Source organism: Colletotrichum abscissum (genome assembly GCF_030869225.1).
Source record: "Colletotrichum abscissum strain IMI 504890 chromosome Unknown Scaffold_11.1, whole genome shotgun sequence".
Lineage (NCBI taxonomy): Eukaryota > Fungi > Ascomycota > Sordariomycetes > Glomerellales > Glomerellaceae > Colletotrichum > Colletotrichum abscissum.
The window spans coordinates 493569-507859 of NW_026849999.1; the positions used below are offsets into that span (position 1 = coordinate 493569).

The 14291-nt window shown below is 45.4% G+C and overlaps 4 protein-coding genes across 4 annotated transcripts; 2 read left to right on the forward strand and 2 right to left on the reverse strand.

The window, feature by feature from the left end:
- Positions 1 to 3453: 3453 nt before the first annotated feature.
- Positions 3454 to 5861, forward strand: CABS01_05494 (ATPase; the record flags this gene model as incomplete). The annotated part of the gene is made up of 4 exons (XM_060538863.1): positions 3454 to 3870; positions 3929 to 4368; positions 4431 to 5062; positions 5119 to 5861. 4 exons carry the CDS (start codon positions 3454 to 3456, stop codon positions 5859 to 5861), a joined length of 2232 nt encoding a protein of 743 aa, XP_060405125.1.
- Positions 5862 to 5981: 120 nt separating this feature from the next.
- On the reverse strand, positions 5982 to 7442 carry CABS01_05495 (WD domain-containing protein; the record flags this gene model as incomplete). The annotated part of the gene is made up of 1 exon (XM_060538864.1): positions 5982 to 7442. The coding sequence occupies one exon, from the start codon at positions 7440 to 7442 to the stop codon at positions 5982 to 5984; it is 1461 nt and encodes a 486-aa protein (XP_060405126.1).
- A 1152-nt stretch (positions 7443 to 8594) lies between these two features.
- CABS01_05496 (uncharacterized protein) lies at positions 8595 to 9828 on the forward strand (the record flags this gene model as incomplete). The annotated part of the gene is made up of 8 exons (XM_060538865.1): positions 8595 to 8649; positions 8736 to 8761; positions 8819 to 8947; positions 9050 to 9152; positions 9224 to 9237; positions 9305 to 9542; positions 9603 to 9697; positions 9778 to 9828. 8 exons carry the CDS (start codon positions 8595 to 8597, stop codon positions 9826 to 9828), a joined length of 711 nt encoding a protein of 236 aa, XP_060405127.1.
- Positions 9829 to 9976: 148 nt separating this feature from the next.
- Positions 9977 to 12707, reverse strand: CABS01_05497 (M protein repeat protein; the record flags this gene model as incomplete). The annotated part of the gene is made up of 3 exons (XM_060538866.1): positions 9977 to 10933; positions 11011 to 12455; positions 12533 to 12707. The coding sequence occupies 3 exons, from the start codon at positions 12705 to 12707 to the stop codon at positions 9977 to 9979; spliced, it is 2577 nt and encodes an 858-aa protein (XP_060405128.1).
- Positions 12708 to 14291: the final 1584 nt, after the last annotated feature.

Here is a 14291-nt window from a genome sequence, read left to right on the forward strand (position 1 = left end):
CCCCTGACGGAGTAATCTACCGGGGCCGTACTATATATTATATATTAAAAAAGACTAAGTATATTACGCTCTATACTTAATTACTAACTAAAACTCCTAACTTTTTACTACCTATTTAAAGGGCGAGTTATATTTATTTTAACGTCTATAAAACTACTTAATACTAACTTATATAAATAACTAAATCTTATATTATATACTTTTTTTTATTAAAAATTAGAGGACCCCTTATATATTCCTTTATTTATTTATTTTCATTTCTACCTTTACTAGCTACTCGGGCGGTTCTTAATATTAATTATACGGTATTAATACACGGTATTAATAAATACTTATACTATTTTAATAAACTATATATTCTTTTATATTTATAATATAGCTTATATTAAAGGGATTTTTAGTTTTATAAAATATAATTTCTAAGTTAGCGTTAATACACTAAATTTTAATATCCATATTAACTTAGCTATTTATAATATTTTTATTATTACTTAGTTAGATTTTATATTATTAAAAAGTATTATATTATTCTTTAAATATACTTATATTAGTTATAATAACTAGGGTATCGAGGGGGCTTAATTTATTAAGCTTTAAAGGGGGGGACTTATCGAGGGGTATTTTTAAAAAGTATTAGCCCGCTAGTTATTAACTATATACTAAGAGAGTAGTAATTTATATATTAATTAGTTTGTTTAATAAGTTTATTTAGTAAATCTATTTAATTTAAATAAAAAGTAACTTTAAGTAATATTAAAAATAATAAAAATAAAAAGAAATTTTATAAGCTTTAAGTAGCTAAATATTAGCCCTTTTAGCCTTTTTTTAAAAAAAACCTCTATATTATTATTAAAGTTTAGAACCTCTATAATTAAGGGATATTTTTAACTTTTATAACTAACTTTTGTTATTAACCTTTTTAACTAGCGTTACTACGTAAAGAGCAGCTTACATATTTTAAAATATATAATAGTTTTTATATTAAAATTATTATATTATATTAAGCACGTACTTAGGGTATATTATACGTATTATATAATTAAAAAGTATATTATTATTAATAATCCGTAGTTATAAACTTTATAAGAGGGAAAGTTAAAAAGTTAGAAAATCTAAAAAAATAGTCTATCGAGATAATAAGAGTATTTATTAATACTATAGATTAAGACTATATAAATAATATCGAGAACTACTTAAGTAGCTAGTAAAGGCAGAATATTAAAATAAATAAATAATTAAAAAGTATATTATATTATATAATTTCTTTTAAAAGCGTAATCCTATTAAGGTCGATCTTTTGCGCTTATAAAGCTAGAAAAAACCGCTATATAGGCTAGGACTAAGAGGTTTTATATATGTTAAAACCCTTTGGGGTCCGGTCCGCCTCATTAGGGGCCATCTTCGCTTTTATAGGCAAGCTAGTCTATTAAAGTTAATATTAAGTATCTTTATTATATAATAAACTTTATAACTAATAATAACTAGCTATAGCTATTACTAATTATTAATACTAACTAAACTTAAAATACTAACGACCCCGCTATTATAATATATTAATTACCCTTTAAATAGCTAAAAACTACCCCCTATTTTTTACTTTTTTTAATAACGTTAGAATTTTTTTTTAATCCTTTTTAATTTACTCTTACGTAGCGATTTTAGAGTATTAATAATACTTAGGAGTTAGTTAGGTATTTCGAGGCTACTATATTATATTAGTTAGGTATTAATAAAAGTAATACCTATATTAATATACGTATTTTAAATCTTTAAGTTAATAATATTTAATTTATATTCCTTAAAACGACCTTATTATAGTTCGGGGTTTTTTAATATAATACTTATAAAATCGAACTTCTAGTCCTTAAAGTATCCCTATAAATCGATAAGTTAGCGTTTTAGTATTTTAATAATATATATTTAAAGTAAATAATTTAATAATAATAGTAATAAATAGTAAGGGAAGTAGTGTTTTTTAATTTAATAAAAAAAACGAGGTAACGAATATATATATATATATAAGTCGAAGTTAAAAATATAGTAAATATTAATAATAAAAAGGTTAGTATTATACTTAATAATAGTAACGAGGGTATTTCTAATATTATATTATTATAAGTTATTATTATTTAGAGGGTAATAAACTTAGCTAAGTAAGTAGCTTATAAAGTAGTAGCGTCGGGCGCTTAATATTATTATTAATTCGTAATTATAAACTTTATAAAAAAAAAGTTTAAAAAGGTAGAAAATTTAAAAAAATAATTTAATAAGATAGTGTAAGTATTTATTAATACTATATATTAATATTATATAACCGATATTAAGAATCGCCTAAGTAGTTAATAAAAGTAGAAATAAAAAATAAATATATATTAAAATAAGTATAGCTCGCCTCTTAAATAGCTAGAATTACGTAGTAAAAAGTCGGGAGCTATTAATAAAACGGAGATAATAGTCAAGTTAGTTAACTATTTTAATTAATAGTTAGGTATAAAGCGTAATATACTTAGTTTTTTTTAATACGTAGTATATAGTACGGCCCTAGTAAATTACTCCGTCGGGGGGATAACCCCGAGCTATAAAAAGACCGTTTTAATAAATATTATATTTATAATATTGATTTATATAAAATAGATAAATATATTATAATAAGCATTACCCTTATTAATACCTTTAAATATAATAAAATAATATAAATAAGCCTAGACTTAATAATATAATTAAAAGCTTAAAAAGAGCGTAATTAAGTATATTAAATAAAAATATTAATATAAAGAGGTTCTTATTAAATAAAATAAAAAAAGAAAGTAAGGGGTAGTATTTAGTTATTAAAAAGATAATTAATATATTATAGTAATAGGGTTATTAGTATTTACTTAGTAATAATTACGACTAGCTATAGTTAGTTATAAAGTTTTATTAAAATATATAATAAAAATACTTAATATTAACTTTAATAAACTAGCTTATTTATAAAGGCAAAGATAGCCCCTAATGAGGCAGACCGGACCCTAAGGGGATTAATAATATTAAGAACTACTTTAATAATTAATCAAAATAGAATATTAAAATAAATAAAGACCTATTTTAAACGAGCGACCCTAAGATATAAATAAATACCTATCTCTATCTCTTATTAATGAATTATTAATAAAAAGCTATTTATTAAGAAGTATGAATAATTTATTCTATTTAATCGATAATTTAATATCCTTATTAATTAAAGTTCGAAGTAGCTTCCTGTACCGATCCTATTGACTAGGTGATTAACCCATGTCCCCACTGTCATAACTTTTGGGACGCACCTCCGTATATCCGTGGTCGGAGGTCTACGTACTTTAAGCTGAACCTCCTATCTAAATCACGGGTCCCTCGCCGCGGACAACATTGCATCGCTGACTGCATAACTAAGTTAATGAGGGCCTCAATTGCAGCATCTTATTGCAGCTTTCAATGGGTGTTCTCGCGCCCAAAACAGCTCCACGAGGGCGTCGTCAGTCAAAAAAGTCTACAGGCGTTGTCAGGGACGACTCAGATGATGAGCTTGGCATAGATGATCTTCCATGGGAATGGATTCTCGAGTCCAATGATGCGGATACCCCACAGGACCATGGCGACGACACGCAAACCTCTCGGAAGCGGAGGAGAGCCAATACTGAGGGGCGGATCATGGGTGCCCGAATGGGCAAGTTTGAGTGCTACGTTGGCGACTGTGTTCTACTGAAGGCGGAAGGGTCCAACGAGGCCTGGGTCGCCATAGTCTGCGAGTTTTTAGAAGAAGATGATGGCGAAAAAGCAGCGAACTTCATGTGGTTCTCGACAGAGAAGGAAATCCGTAACAAGGAGAGGAAACGGTCGGATTTCCTGCCTGTATGTCACTCGACCCAGGCTAATTGATGGTGCCAACGCTTACTTTTGAGTCATCTAGAATGAACTGTACATCTCACCTTCGTGGGATGTAAATCCGCTCGCCGCTGTCAACGGCACAGCCGTCGTCATTTCTCATCGAGAATTTCATCAAAAGTTCCCGTCGGGCAAAATACCTCGATCCTCACCCGATTTTGGTAAGACCTTCATCTGCCGTCGCGCATGTAACACAAGAACAGCAACCTACACGGATGAGTTTGTGTGGGAAGAAGTGTATCATGCGAGTGAGCAGGGCGTTTCTGACCTGATCGGGTTTGTCAAATCACAAACGAAGTCGACGCGACATCGTCAGGCAGCGAGGCAATCAACGCCGGAGCAGTCGTACAAGATGACCACAGATAGTTTGGCGGGTGCATCGACGCCCAAACGAACCCCGAAGGCCGAACATTCAACGCCCAAGGGAGATGCCCGGATAACGACGACACCTGGGTCTCGTAAACGGTATGTCTCTGCTCCATACCTGATTCATTAGGCGCCTCGCCTAACTGGCCGTGTTCATGCAGGATCGTGGTGAAGAAGACGCTCGAGTTTACGCCTTTAGGTACGAGAGTACTGTCACCAAAACGCTTGCAATCTTCGCCTTTTCAGCTGGCTCGTTCCCAGCTCCACGTTGCCTCCGTACCAAGAAGCTTGCCTTGCCGCGAGAGCGAGTTCAACCTGGTGTATTCACACCTGGAGGCAGCCATTGCGGATGGTTCAGGAAGCTGTATCTATATTGCTGGTACTCCAGGGACGGGGAAGACAGCCACTGTCCGAGAAGTGATATCTCGCCTAGAAGACAGCGTGAAGGCCGATGAACTTGACGATTTCATATTCGTAGAGATCAATGGCATGAAGATCACCGACCCTCACCAGTCCTACACCCTCCTGTGGGAGGCACTCAAAGGCGAGAGAGTTAGTCCTACACAAGCCATCGACCTTTTAGAGAGAGAGTTCAACAATCCAAGTCCTCGCCGGACGCCGTGCGTTGTGCTGATGGATGAACTGGACCAGCTGGTGACGAAGAACCAGAGCGTCATGTACAACTTTTTCAACTGGCCTGGCCTTCGACATAGCAGGCTCATTGTCCTAGCTGTTGCGAATACCATGGACCTTCCGGAGAGAACTCTGAGTAACAAAATCAGCAGTCGCATAGGTGAGTTCTATGCATGCATACTGCGAAAAGTGTTTCGTGCTGACATGACAAACCAGGCTTGACAAGAATCACATTCCCAGGCTATAACCATGAACAGCTCATGAAGATTATTCAGTCAAGGCTCGAATGTGTGCCCGGGAGCATCGTGGAGGCGGACGCTATTCAATTCGCCAGCCGGAAGGTGGCTGCAGTGAGCGGCGATGCAAGAAGAGCCCTGGACATTTGTAGGCGAGCTGTAGAGCTCGCCGAAGGCGACACCCGCATCGAGACGCTTGTAGTCAACCCCGAGGCACGACGATCAACCCCGAGCAAAGGCAGACCATCAGATGCGCCAGTCAAGGTCACTATCGCCACAATCAAACGTGCCATCAACGAGGCCACGACCAATCCTGTCCAACAACACCTTCGGTCTCTACCTTTCGCACCCAAGCTATTCCTGTGTTCGTTGCTAGTCACAATACAAAGAAGCGGCACTGTTGAGACGACATTCGGCGATGTAGTGGACGAAATACACCGCATCATCAACCTGGACACGGCGACTCTCGAGTCCACCATCCTCGGAGCTCTGTCGACGGGGCCATCAGGAGGTGACGTCGGCCAAGGCAATGGTAGTATCCGAGTAGTCCAATCTCTGGCGCTTCCTCAGGCGGCGCTTGAACTAACGGGCGCTGGCATCATTGTGCTAGAAGCACATAAACCAGAACGACCAAGCAAGGTACGTCTCGCTGTGGGTGATGAGGAGGTCAAGATGGCGTTTCGAGATGATGGAGAAGTAAAAGCCTTGGGTCTGTTTTTCTAGGTCACTGTCTGAAATATAGGTCCCGAATACAGGCAGGCTTTGGGGTCGGGTATCTATTAATGACAAGTAAGGCTGGGGTTTCCGAGCCAATCCTATTCTACATGGATCCTTTGCCAGTATCTAAAACTTGCGTCTGGCCAGTGTTGGCTGCCAAACAATGGGGTGCGACTCAGGTGTCGCCTTCTCATCCTGCTTCCATATCTTGATCGTCTTGTCGGCCTCTCCGCAAATCAAACGCAGCCCGGAGCGATCAAACGTAGAACTCATGATGCCCGCCTCGGCGTCCAAGGATCCCGGCTGTGCCGTAGTATCTAGAGCCTGGAAGCGATGGCCTGTCTTCCAGTCCCAGAAACTCATGGAGCCATTATCGCCACCGGAAAACAGAACGTTTTCCTGGTTAACGCTGAGCGTATTGATGATGGCGTTGTGGCCGTCGAAATTCTGCATGAAGGCTCCTTCGGGACATTTCCACTGCTTGATGCTTCCCGTGCTACCACTAGCAAACGTAAACTCTGAGGGATGCGTGGCCAAGGCCCTAACGCCCTTTTTGTGATGCGTCAAGACACCCATGGTCTTTCCGGCAGCCAAATCCCAAAGTCTCACTGTCGCATCTAAAGACCCGGTCATGACCTGAGGATCGGCCTCTTGACACTTGACGTCCGATACAGTCCCGGTGTGGCCGGATAATACGTGAATGTTGCTTCGGGTTCGCATGTCCCAGACTCTTGCGACACCGTCTCGACCACCAGTGACCAGTACGTCCAAGGTGGGATGAAGCGCAAGTGTGTAGACGCCGCTTAGATGGCCATGGTAGTGGCGGATAACCTTGTTTGTCTCGAGATCCCAGCATTTGACCATCTTGTCTTCGCCACAGGAGAACAAATAAGGGTGGCGCGGGCTTACGGCAAGGCCACGTACGGTCGATATATGACCAGTCAGAGTCAGGCGTAAGGAGCCGGTGGCTAAATCCCAGATCTTGATAGTCCTGTCGCCAGCACCACTTGCAAACCACTTATTGCCTGGCTCGACTGCTAAGCTCCGAACCCATCCCAAGTGACCAGAAATGACTCTCATTAGCTTCCATGGCGGATGCCACTCAGGCCTGGCGCCGTGAGGAGTTGACGCGACCGCTCGGGTCAGACTTGTGGGCTGAGAAAGTTGGGAGTTGTTGTTGTCTTTGACGCCGGGTCTTTCATTATTGATGGGAGGAGCGCCAGGGCCGGGTCCACTGGGGCCCTCAAGTAGCTTCTGTGCAGAATTTCGTCTGATGACAGCCTGCTCTGGCTTGGAGTGTGCCTTGATTCGCCGTGCCTTCGTGGGAGCGGGCTGCTTAGCAGCAAGAGCTGGTGGAAGCTGCTGAACCCCGGAGTATTCGAGCTTGAACCGGCGATCGGCACCCGTTTCGTCGCTGGGCCTCTCGGTCGACGAGTCGCTAGGCTCGTTTCTTTGTCGTTTCTTAGAGGGAAGGCCGAGAGCCTGGGGGTAAATGGTTCTGGTCGTCTTCTGATTGCCGTCTAGGAGGGACCTTAAAGGGGTGGTGTCGGACGAGGGCGCCGTCGGTTCAGCCATGGCGGCTCCCATCGCAGTGGCAACCTGACTGGGTCGATGGAGCGGAAGTATCGCAGAAGCGCGTTCTGGTTGAATTTTCCTTGATTCGACGATCTTGTTTATGCGCCAGGTGCCGAATAGTTATTGTGGTGCGTCGCGGTGTAGCAGAATGAAATGGGATGGATTGGAAAAAGACTGACGCGCCAGAGTCTTGAATTGGATAGCCATCTTTAGCGATGGTCTGGGTGGGTACGTGCTTCTATGGTCGTGTAGGTACCAACGTGCGCGCCTACCTTACCTTACCTTACCTAACTAACGGTATTTACATACAGGAGGTACCTTATCTGGAGTAGGTACCACCAGGCTTCAGGTAGGTAATTTGGGACTTGGAGCAATGAGCCTTTAAGGCGTCGCTTTATCAACAGATCTATGGTCATGGATATTTCTGAACAAAGTCACAACCGTGAGTATATGACGTTCACCCGGTTTTTCTTAAGCTTGACTTAGCTATTAAAGGTGTAAGGTAAGGTACCTTAGCTTCACTGCCTTAGACGTATACTGCCTAGAAACCTAGATCTCACCTATCACCTAGCTTCTCTCGCTGGGCAATGGTTCCAGACCTCTTTATGAGCTTGGTCACTTACATGACTTAGAAATCTTGCTGCGTACCTTACTTATGTGAAGTAACGGTAGTGACAGCGTTGTTCATTGCGTACTGGCTCCGGACGGCGGCTGAAGTGAATTCCTCGGTGCCGAACTTTGGACATATTGAAGACAAGGTGGCAGTGACTGACTACCTTACTTAGCTAAGTACCTACATTACTTGAGAGACCGACTCCTCTTGGCTACCTCAACAACTGCCCTCCTTACCTTTCATCATTTCATCTCGGACAAGTGACACGCGAAAATTCCAATCGATACTAGGTCCCTCTCGAACTCGGCTTCCTGGTACAATAGGTTTTCGTCCGGATTGTGATCGACTATTTCTCGCAACTTCTTACGGTCTAAATCCACCTACAACTTCTTGGAACTCCTCTCTCACTGAATTGACTTCTCCCGGTATTTGACCCCAAAACCATCAACTTCACGTAACGATATTGTTCTTCGTACTACAGCACGCCACCAACCATTGGTCACCATTACAAGACTGTCGAAAACTTCAACCAGAAGGAGGTAACAGTCAACATGGCAGAGGCCCAGGACAAGTTTCCTCTCCATACTGCAGCTCGCGAGGGCAAAGGTACTTACTCTGCCAAGAAGGCAGCAGCCACCGCTTTGCTTCTCAAAAACGCTTGGTTGTAAGAATGTGGCTAACCTGACTTGCAGTATCTATCGCAGAAACCATACTCAAGGTATTTTATTTTCCGAAGCCACGCAAGGAGTATGCATTGACCGACTTCGGACTATAGACGGAGCCCAAGCTCGCTGCACGAGAAGACGATGACGGCAGGCTTCCCATACACTGGGCCGCATCCTCCAACTGCATCGACATCGTCATTCTACTCACGCAGAGTCGTAGCTTTGACCCTGATGTCCAAGTAAGTGAGATTTCTGGGAGGCTCTGCTCTGAGGATGTCTCATGATTGTCAGCCATCTACTTGACTATAAAACATACGCTAAGCTCAACTCTTGACACTTAGGATGGCAGCGGCTGGACGCCGCTGATGATCTCTGCAAGTCTCAAAGATGGCGATGATCTCGTCAATTTACTTCTCCAAAAGGGCGCCGATGTCAACCTGAAGAGTGAGATATTCTCATTATGCTTGTTGCGCCCCCAAACTTGAACCCTTCTAATCATTACTTGCATGTTTCAGACCATAATGGACAGGTGAGTAGAAGGGATCTCCCATTGCTATCGCTATTCCTATTTAGGACCTAATTCAAGTTGAACACAGAGTGTTATGCACTTTGTGGCGTCAAAAAACAACTTGGACGTCGCAAAGAAGCTTCTCAACCACGACCCGCCCGCGTCCACCAAGATCCGCGACAAACGCAGCCAGTATGCCATACACAGGGCTGCTGCCATAGGCTCAGTTCCGATGGTGTCACTTCTGATCAAACACGGGAGTCCTCTCAATGCCACCGACGCCTCTGGCTACACTGCCCTACACCACGCTATTGCTGAGGGCCACGGTGCGTCTCGTTCCCAGCCTCAACTACGCGATATGAAGTACAACTGACATTCTATCTTAGGTGACACAGCAGTAGCTTTGCTAAAGGCTGGCGCCGTGATCAACAAAAAGGACAATGATGGATGTCTACCTCTAGATTTGGCCCCTGATAAGGAGGTACGTGATGATATCAGCTCGACAGAACTTCTGCTTCACGAACTACATTAGCTAATCTGGGGGCTCGAGAGCCTTTGCAGGTCCGCCGATTCATTGAACGTGCAGCCGAGGAGGACGGCATAGAGCTATGAGTCAGCTGAGCTAGCCACAGGAATAGCATACAGTATTTTGCCTCCCCAGCTAGGGCGGTGGTGAGACCACACTCTTCCATGGACTCGCAGCAAATGACAGCCGCTTGAAGAATACGTTCAGTTTGTGTGCTCAGCACTTAAGATTCCTTTATTTGATGGTGCGTTCTACTAAGTCTCGATACATGGCCTTGACATCCTGCACGTCAGCCCGCAACTCCTCTACTAGCTCGCTCTTCTCCCCGAGTAATTCTAGTGTTGTCTGGTATCTCGAGTTCAAATCCTCAACCTGTCCCTCCAACTCGGTCACCCGTTTTGAAGCCGTCTTGCTCGACTCCAGTTCCTTCATCAAGGAAACAATCTCGGCTCTAGCTTCGTCTCTTTGTCCCGATATGCGCGCCAGCTCTTCTCGGGACGTTACTTTCTCCGCTTCCAAACGACGAATGGCCGCACTCATTCTTTCGACCAGCTGCACCGAAGGCCCTGCACCAACCGTTGACACAGAAACCATATCATGCATCATTTGGCGAGGTGAAGACGATGTTTCTACGCCGTCAAACAAGTCGTCCTTGTCGCCTGCGTAGGATGTGGGCGTAGGCAACGAGTCTGGAGGCAACTCAAACGAAGTAATGGACGGCGCAACCGGTAAACTGGAGCCGCTGGGCAGCATGGGCGGTCTTGCTGGAGGCTGGCTTGACAGTCTTCTCCCCAGCTGTGAACCCTCTTGGAAGCCGTCTGTTCCGCTAGTCGGGGTCGATATCTTACGACCCTTGCCAGATACACTGTGCAGAAGTAGCAGGTCATTACTCATCGTACGCGTAGGTACGGAGAGCAAAGGCGAGTCTGGGCGACTCTGAACTCTAGATCCAGGACCAGGTAAGTGGTCTTCCAGCCAAGGCCGACGGTCGGGCTCAACGGTTTCATTCTTCCAAGCTGCCTGCTGCTTTTCGAGGTCGAGCCTCACCTGAGATAGCGCTGCCTCGGCGCTCTCTGCTCTTTTCTGCAGCGTCTCATTACGAGCTTGAACACTCTCGATATCCCGTTGGTAGTTTGGAAACCTGCTCGTGAGCTCTTGGAGCTCCTCATCCTGGCGTTTGCATCGGGTTGCCTGTAATCGTTTAGAATAATGATACTCAATGACAGAAGCTCCGGTAAATGGCCTGGAGGAATAATCATGTGCCTTACAGTCTCTCTAGCCTTTTTCCGCATGTCTGATTCGCGTCGCAGAGCATCATCCCTCTCGCGCTCAAGGTTGGCTACCCTTGCGACCAAACTGGCCTCGATACCCTGCCAATTTTCGGCAGCAATGGCATGCTGCGTCTGCAGTGTTTCCACTTGACGCAGAAGTTTGACTTGAGAATCACCCACAGCGCCAGAGGAAGCTTCTTCTGCTAGCGCACGCATCGCCTCCAGCTTCCCCTCCATTGCTTGAAGCTCCCCCTTCATCTCGAGTTCCTTGGCACGGGCGCGTTCGGCGGCGCGCGCTGCTTTTGCTTCTGCCTCTGCTGCACTTTCCTTTGCCCGGCCAGCGATGAGGCTTCGCTCTAGCTGCAATGCAGCAACGGTATCTTCAAGGTCTTTGACGCGGCGTTTCTCGGCGGTCAGCGCCTCCTCGTTCGCTTTACCTACAGCGGAAGTAGCCTGGTCAGAGGCCCTCCGGAGATCATCCCGTAGCCTCTGCATTGTTGATTTGTTAGTTGACACTTCATCGCGCAACGCGCTTAGTTCATCTTGCATTCCGTTGGATTTGATCTGCAGTTCTTGGTTCGACTGTTCAAGTTCCTCAACGCGGCTGGCTCGGGGCCGCAGAGTCTCCATGTCGGCAATTAGCTTTTCTTGACGAGCACGTAGCTCTCCCAAAGTTTTCTCGTCGCCTGCGATCTGCGCCCTGAGTTTCCTGATAATGACCCGATGTTTCTGCTCCGTAGCGGCCAAATTCCGGCCTTCGTCCATAAGAGCCGTAATCTTCATGTCCCTTTCGGCAAGTATTCGCTCGTGACTCCCCGCACCTGCCGCCGCTGCAGACGTTCGTGCGGCGTCTGTAGCATCCCGTGCCAGGAATTGCAGCTTTGCCTGCATGGACTCAAACTGTTCGACATAGCGATGCATTTCCTCCTGTTGCTCTTTTGCTGACCGTTCTGCCCTAGCTTCCAGAGCCTCGACCTGTGCATGGAGTACCGCACAATCCTTGCATTCGAGACGGTTGCCAGTGAAGGTGGTGGCCGTCTCGAGTTCTGGCTGGGGGCTGGGGGCGGCGGAGACACTGTCTTGTTGAGCCTCCGAGTCTCGGCTCCTCTCTGGCGAATTCGGAGCTCGCTGGCTGTCCAGAGGATCTTCTTTGGAAGCCTCAACGAGATCGCCCTCATTCTGCACGGTGTTATTGTGTACGGCGGCCTCAGTCAGGACTGCTACCGGCGTTAGAGTGTTTGCCAGGCTAGTAGTATCAGCACCCCGTTTTGGAAGCGAACCGGCTCCTGGACGGCCGCCATCAGCGCTCGGTCGAGCACTCTGGGAGTCTGACGTTATGCTACGGGCATCGGACGGCTGGGTGTTTTTAGCGGCAATGGCCTTTGCAAGACGCTCTTGTAGGCGGTCGTTGGTACGGCTACTCGTTGAGGATCGAGGCTGGCCTGAAGTAGATGTGGTCAGTACGATTGTTGTGGTATCACTCCATGACGGTTCGAGCCATAGGGACGAGGTGGTTTACTTATTTGCTGGTCCTTGGAGGGAGCCGTGGTAGAAGCCGTAGCAGACTGGGGAGCTTGCGGTGGGATAGCTCCATTCTCTCCCTCAGCAAGCATGTTATCGAGACGGGCCTCGACGCCGGCAACAGCCTGCTGAAGGAAAGAGCCCCAACGCGTCGACTTTGCGGGAGCTGCCATAATGATGATCGGCTGATGTATCGGTCCTGAATACCTAGAAACGAAGACGGCTGGGCTATGCCTCGTGGCTGCTGTGTGTTTCGGAGGTCATGAACATTTCGAGTACGCCTTCAAAGACCGTGATGCGATGGGAGTGGATCGAGCTGTCGTGCTACCGACTCGCAAGAAGGGAGTTGATTGTCTTCCCTGTACTCGACAAGAAAGTGTGGAGGTTGCGCGTTCGGTGACGAAAAACAGCAAGAAGCTTTGGGATCCGTGGTGCTGAAGGAGGTGGGCCGGTTGCGACCAAGAAGAGCAGTGCAGTACAGCGCGACAGCTAGTAATCGGGTTGAGCTTCGATCGGCTGAGAACAAGTGGAAGGAAGAATGTATTGGTTCTCTGTGCCAGGTGTGTAGACAAAGAATGCTCACATGGACAACCAACGTGGCATGTAAGGGAGCTGGAGCAATATCGTTTATTTAGGTTGGGCAAAGCGCAGTTGCGGTTCCGTGTCGGGTCGCGGCAAGGCAGGGAGGTGAGGTACTCCGTACAGAGTACACACGGCACCAATACTTAGCAGATGAGAAAACTACAGTTTCTTACAGCACGAAGATCTAGCTCAAAGAGGGGTGACCGTTTCACGCTGGGCGCCTCACCTACCCACCTCAATGGGTGTGTAGCTCTGGTATCACATTGAAATTTGCTTCTGCTTTAAGTGAGGCAGTTTATAAGAGTCCAACGTGATCAAAATAGGCACACATATATATCCCAAGGTCGTAATATTATGGTACTGTATGCCATCATCTATCTTTCCGGCCACCTGGTAATTAGCTCCATGGCGCGGATTCATCAAGACGATATGATGGGTAAACAGTGCCTTTTCTGCCAGGGTCCCTTGCTAAAGTGGCTAATGGCGTTCTATGGAGACCTTTCACACGAAGAACAACGCAAGTTGTGACTTGACACGAACTAGATATTCCCCAAGGTAGATCACTTGGGTTTGTAATAGTCGGAAAGATGGCCACTGCGCTGCTATCAACACAACACCAACTCCTAAATTTTGGGATACTCATTCCAGTAGACATGAAAGTAAGCAGGAAAATGACCTGATAGGAGCCTCCAATCCGATTACCCATGCGAGTAACGTGCATATGTGCATCCACCGCATTCCGGTACGAAGTACCTACCTTAGGGGCTGCAAGAGGTGAAGGTACGTCATCCTCCACTGGGGCCTCGGAACGTCCACCAGAGCTAAACCGAGTCGTGTCTGCAACGTGTAACCAACGAGGTACCACGGACTGTCTTTGCTATCTTCGTTGATCTATGGACAGAACTCATTCTTTACCTTGGGGTATAAGTCCGTAATCACCTGCGTTGATCGTAGTGCGTCTTCTTTCCTCCTCCCGCAAAGTTGCAGGCCACACGCTCGTCGTGCTCTCATACCTCGGATTTCTAAACATCAGACAACGAACGGGCAAAGGCCACGAATTAGTCCAAGACGGCCCTCTTTAACTTGCAACCTGCAATACCTCCCATTTCTTCGAGTACCAACCAAAGTGCTTGTGGCTGTCTATCTCTCTACTGTGCAACTGGAGCTCAACCGGC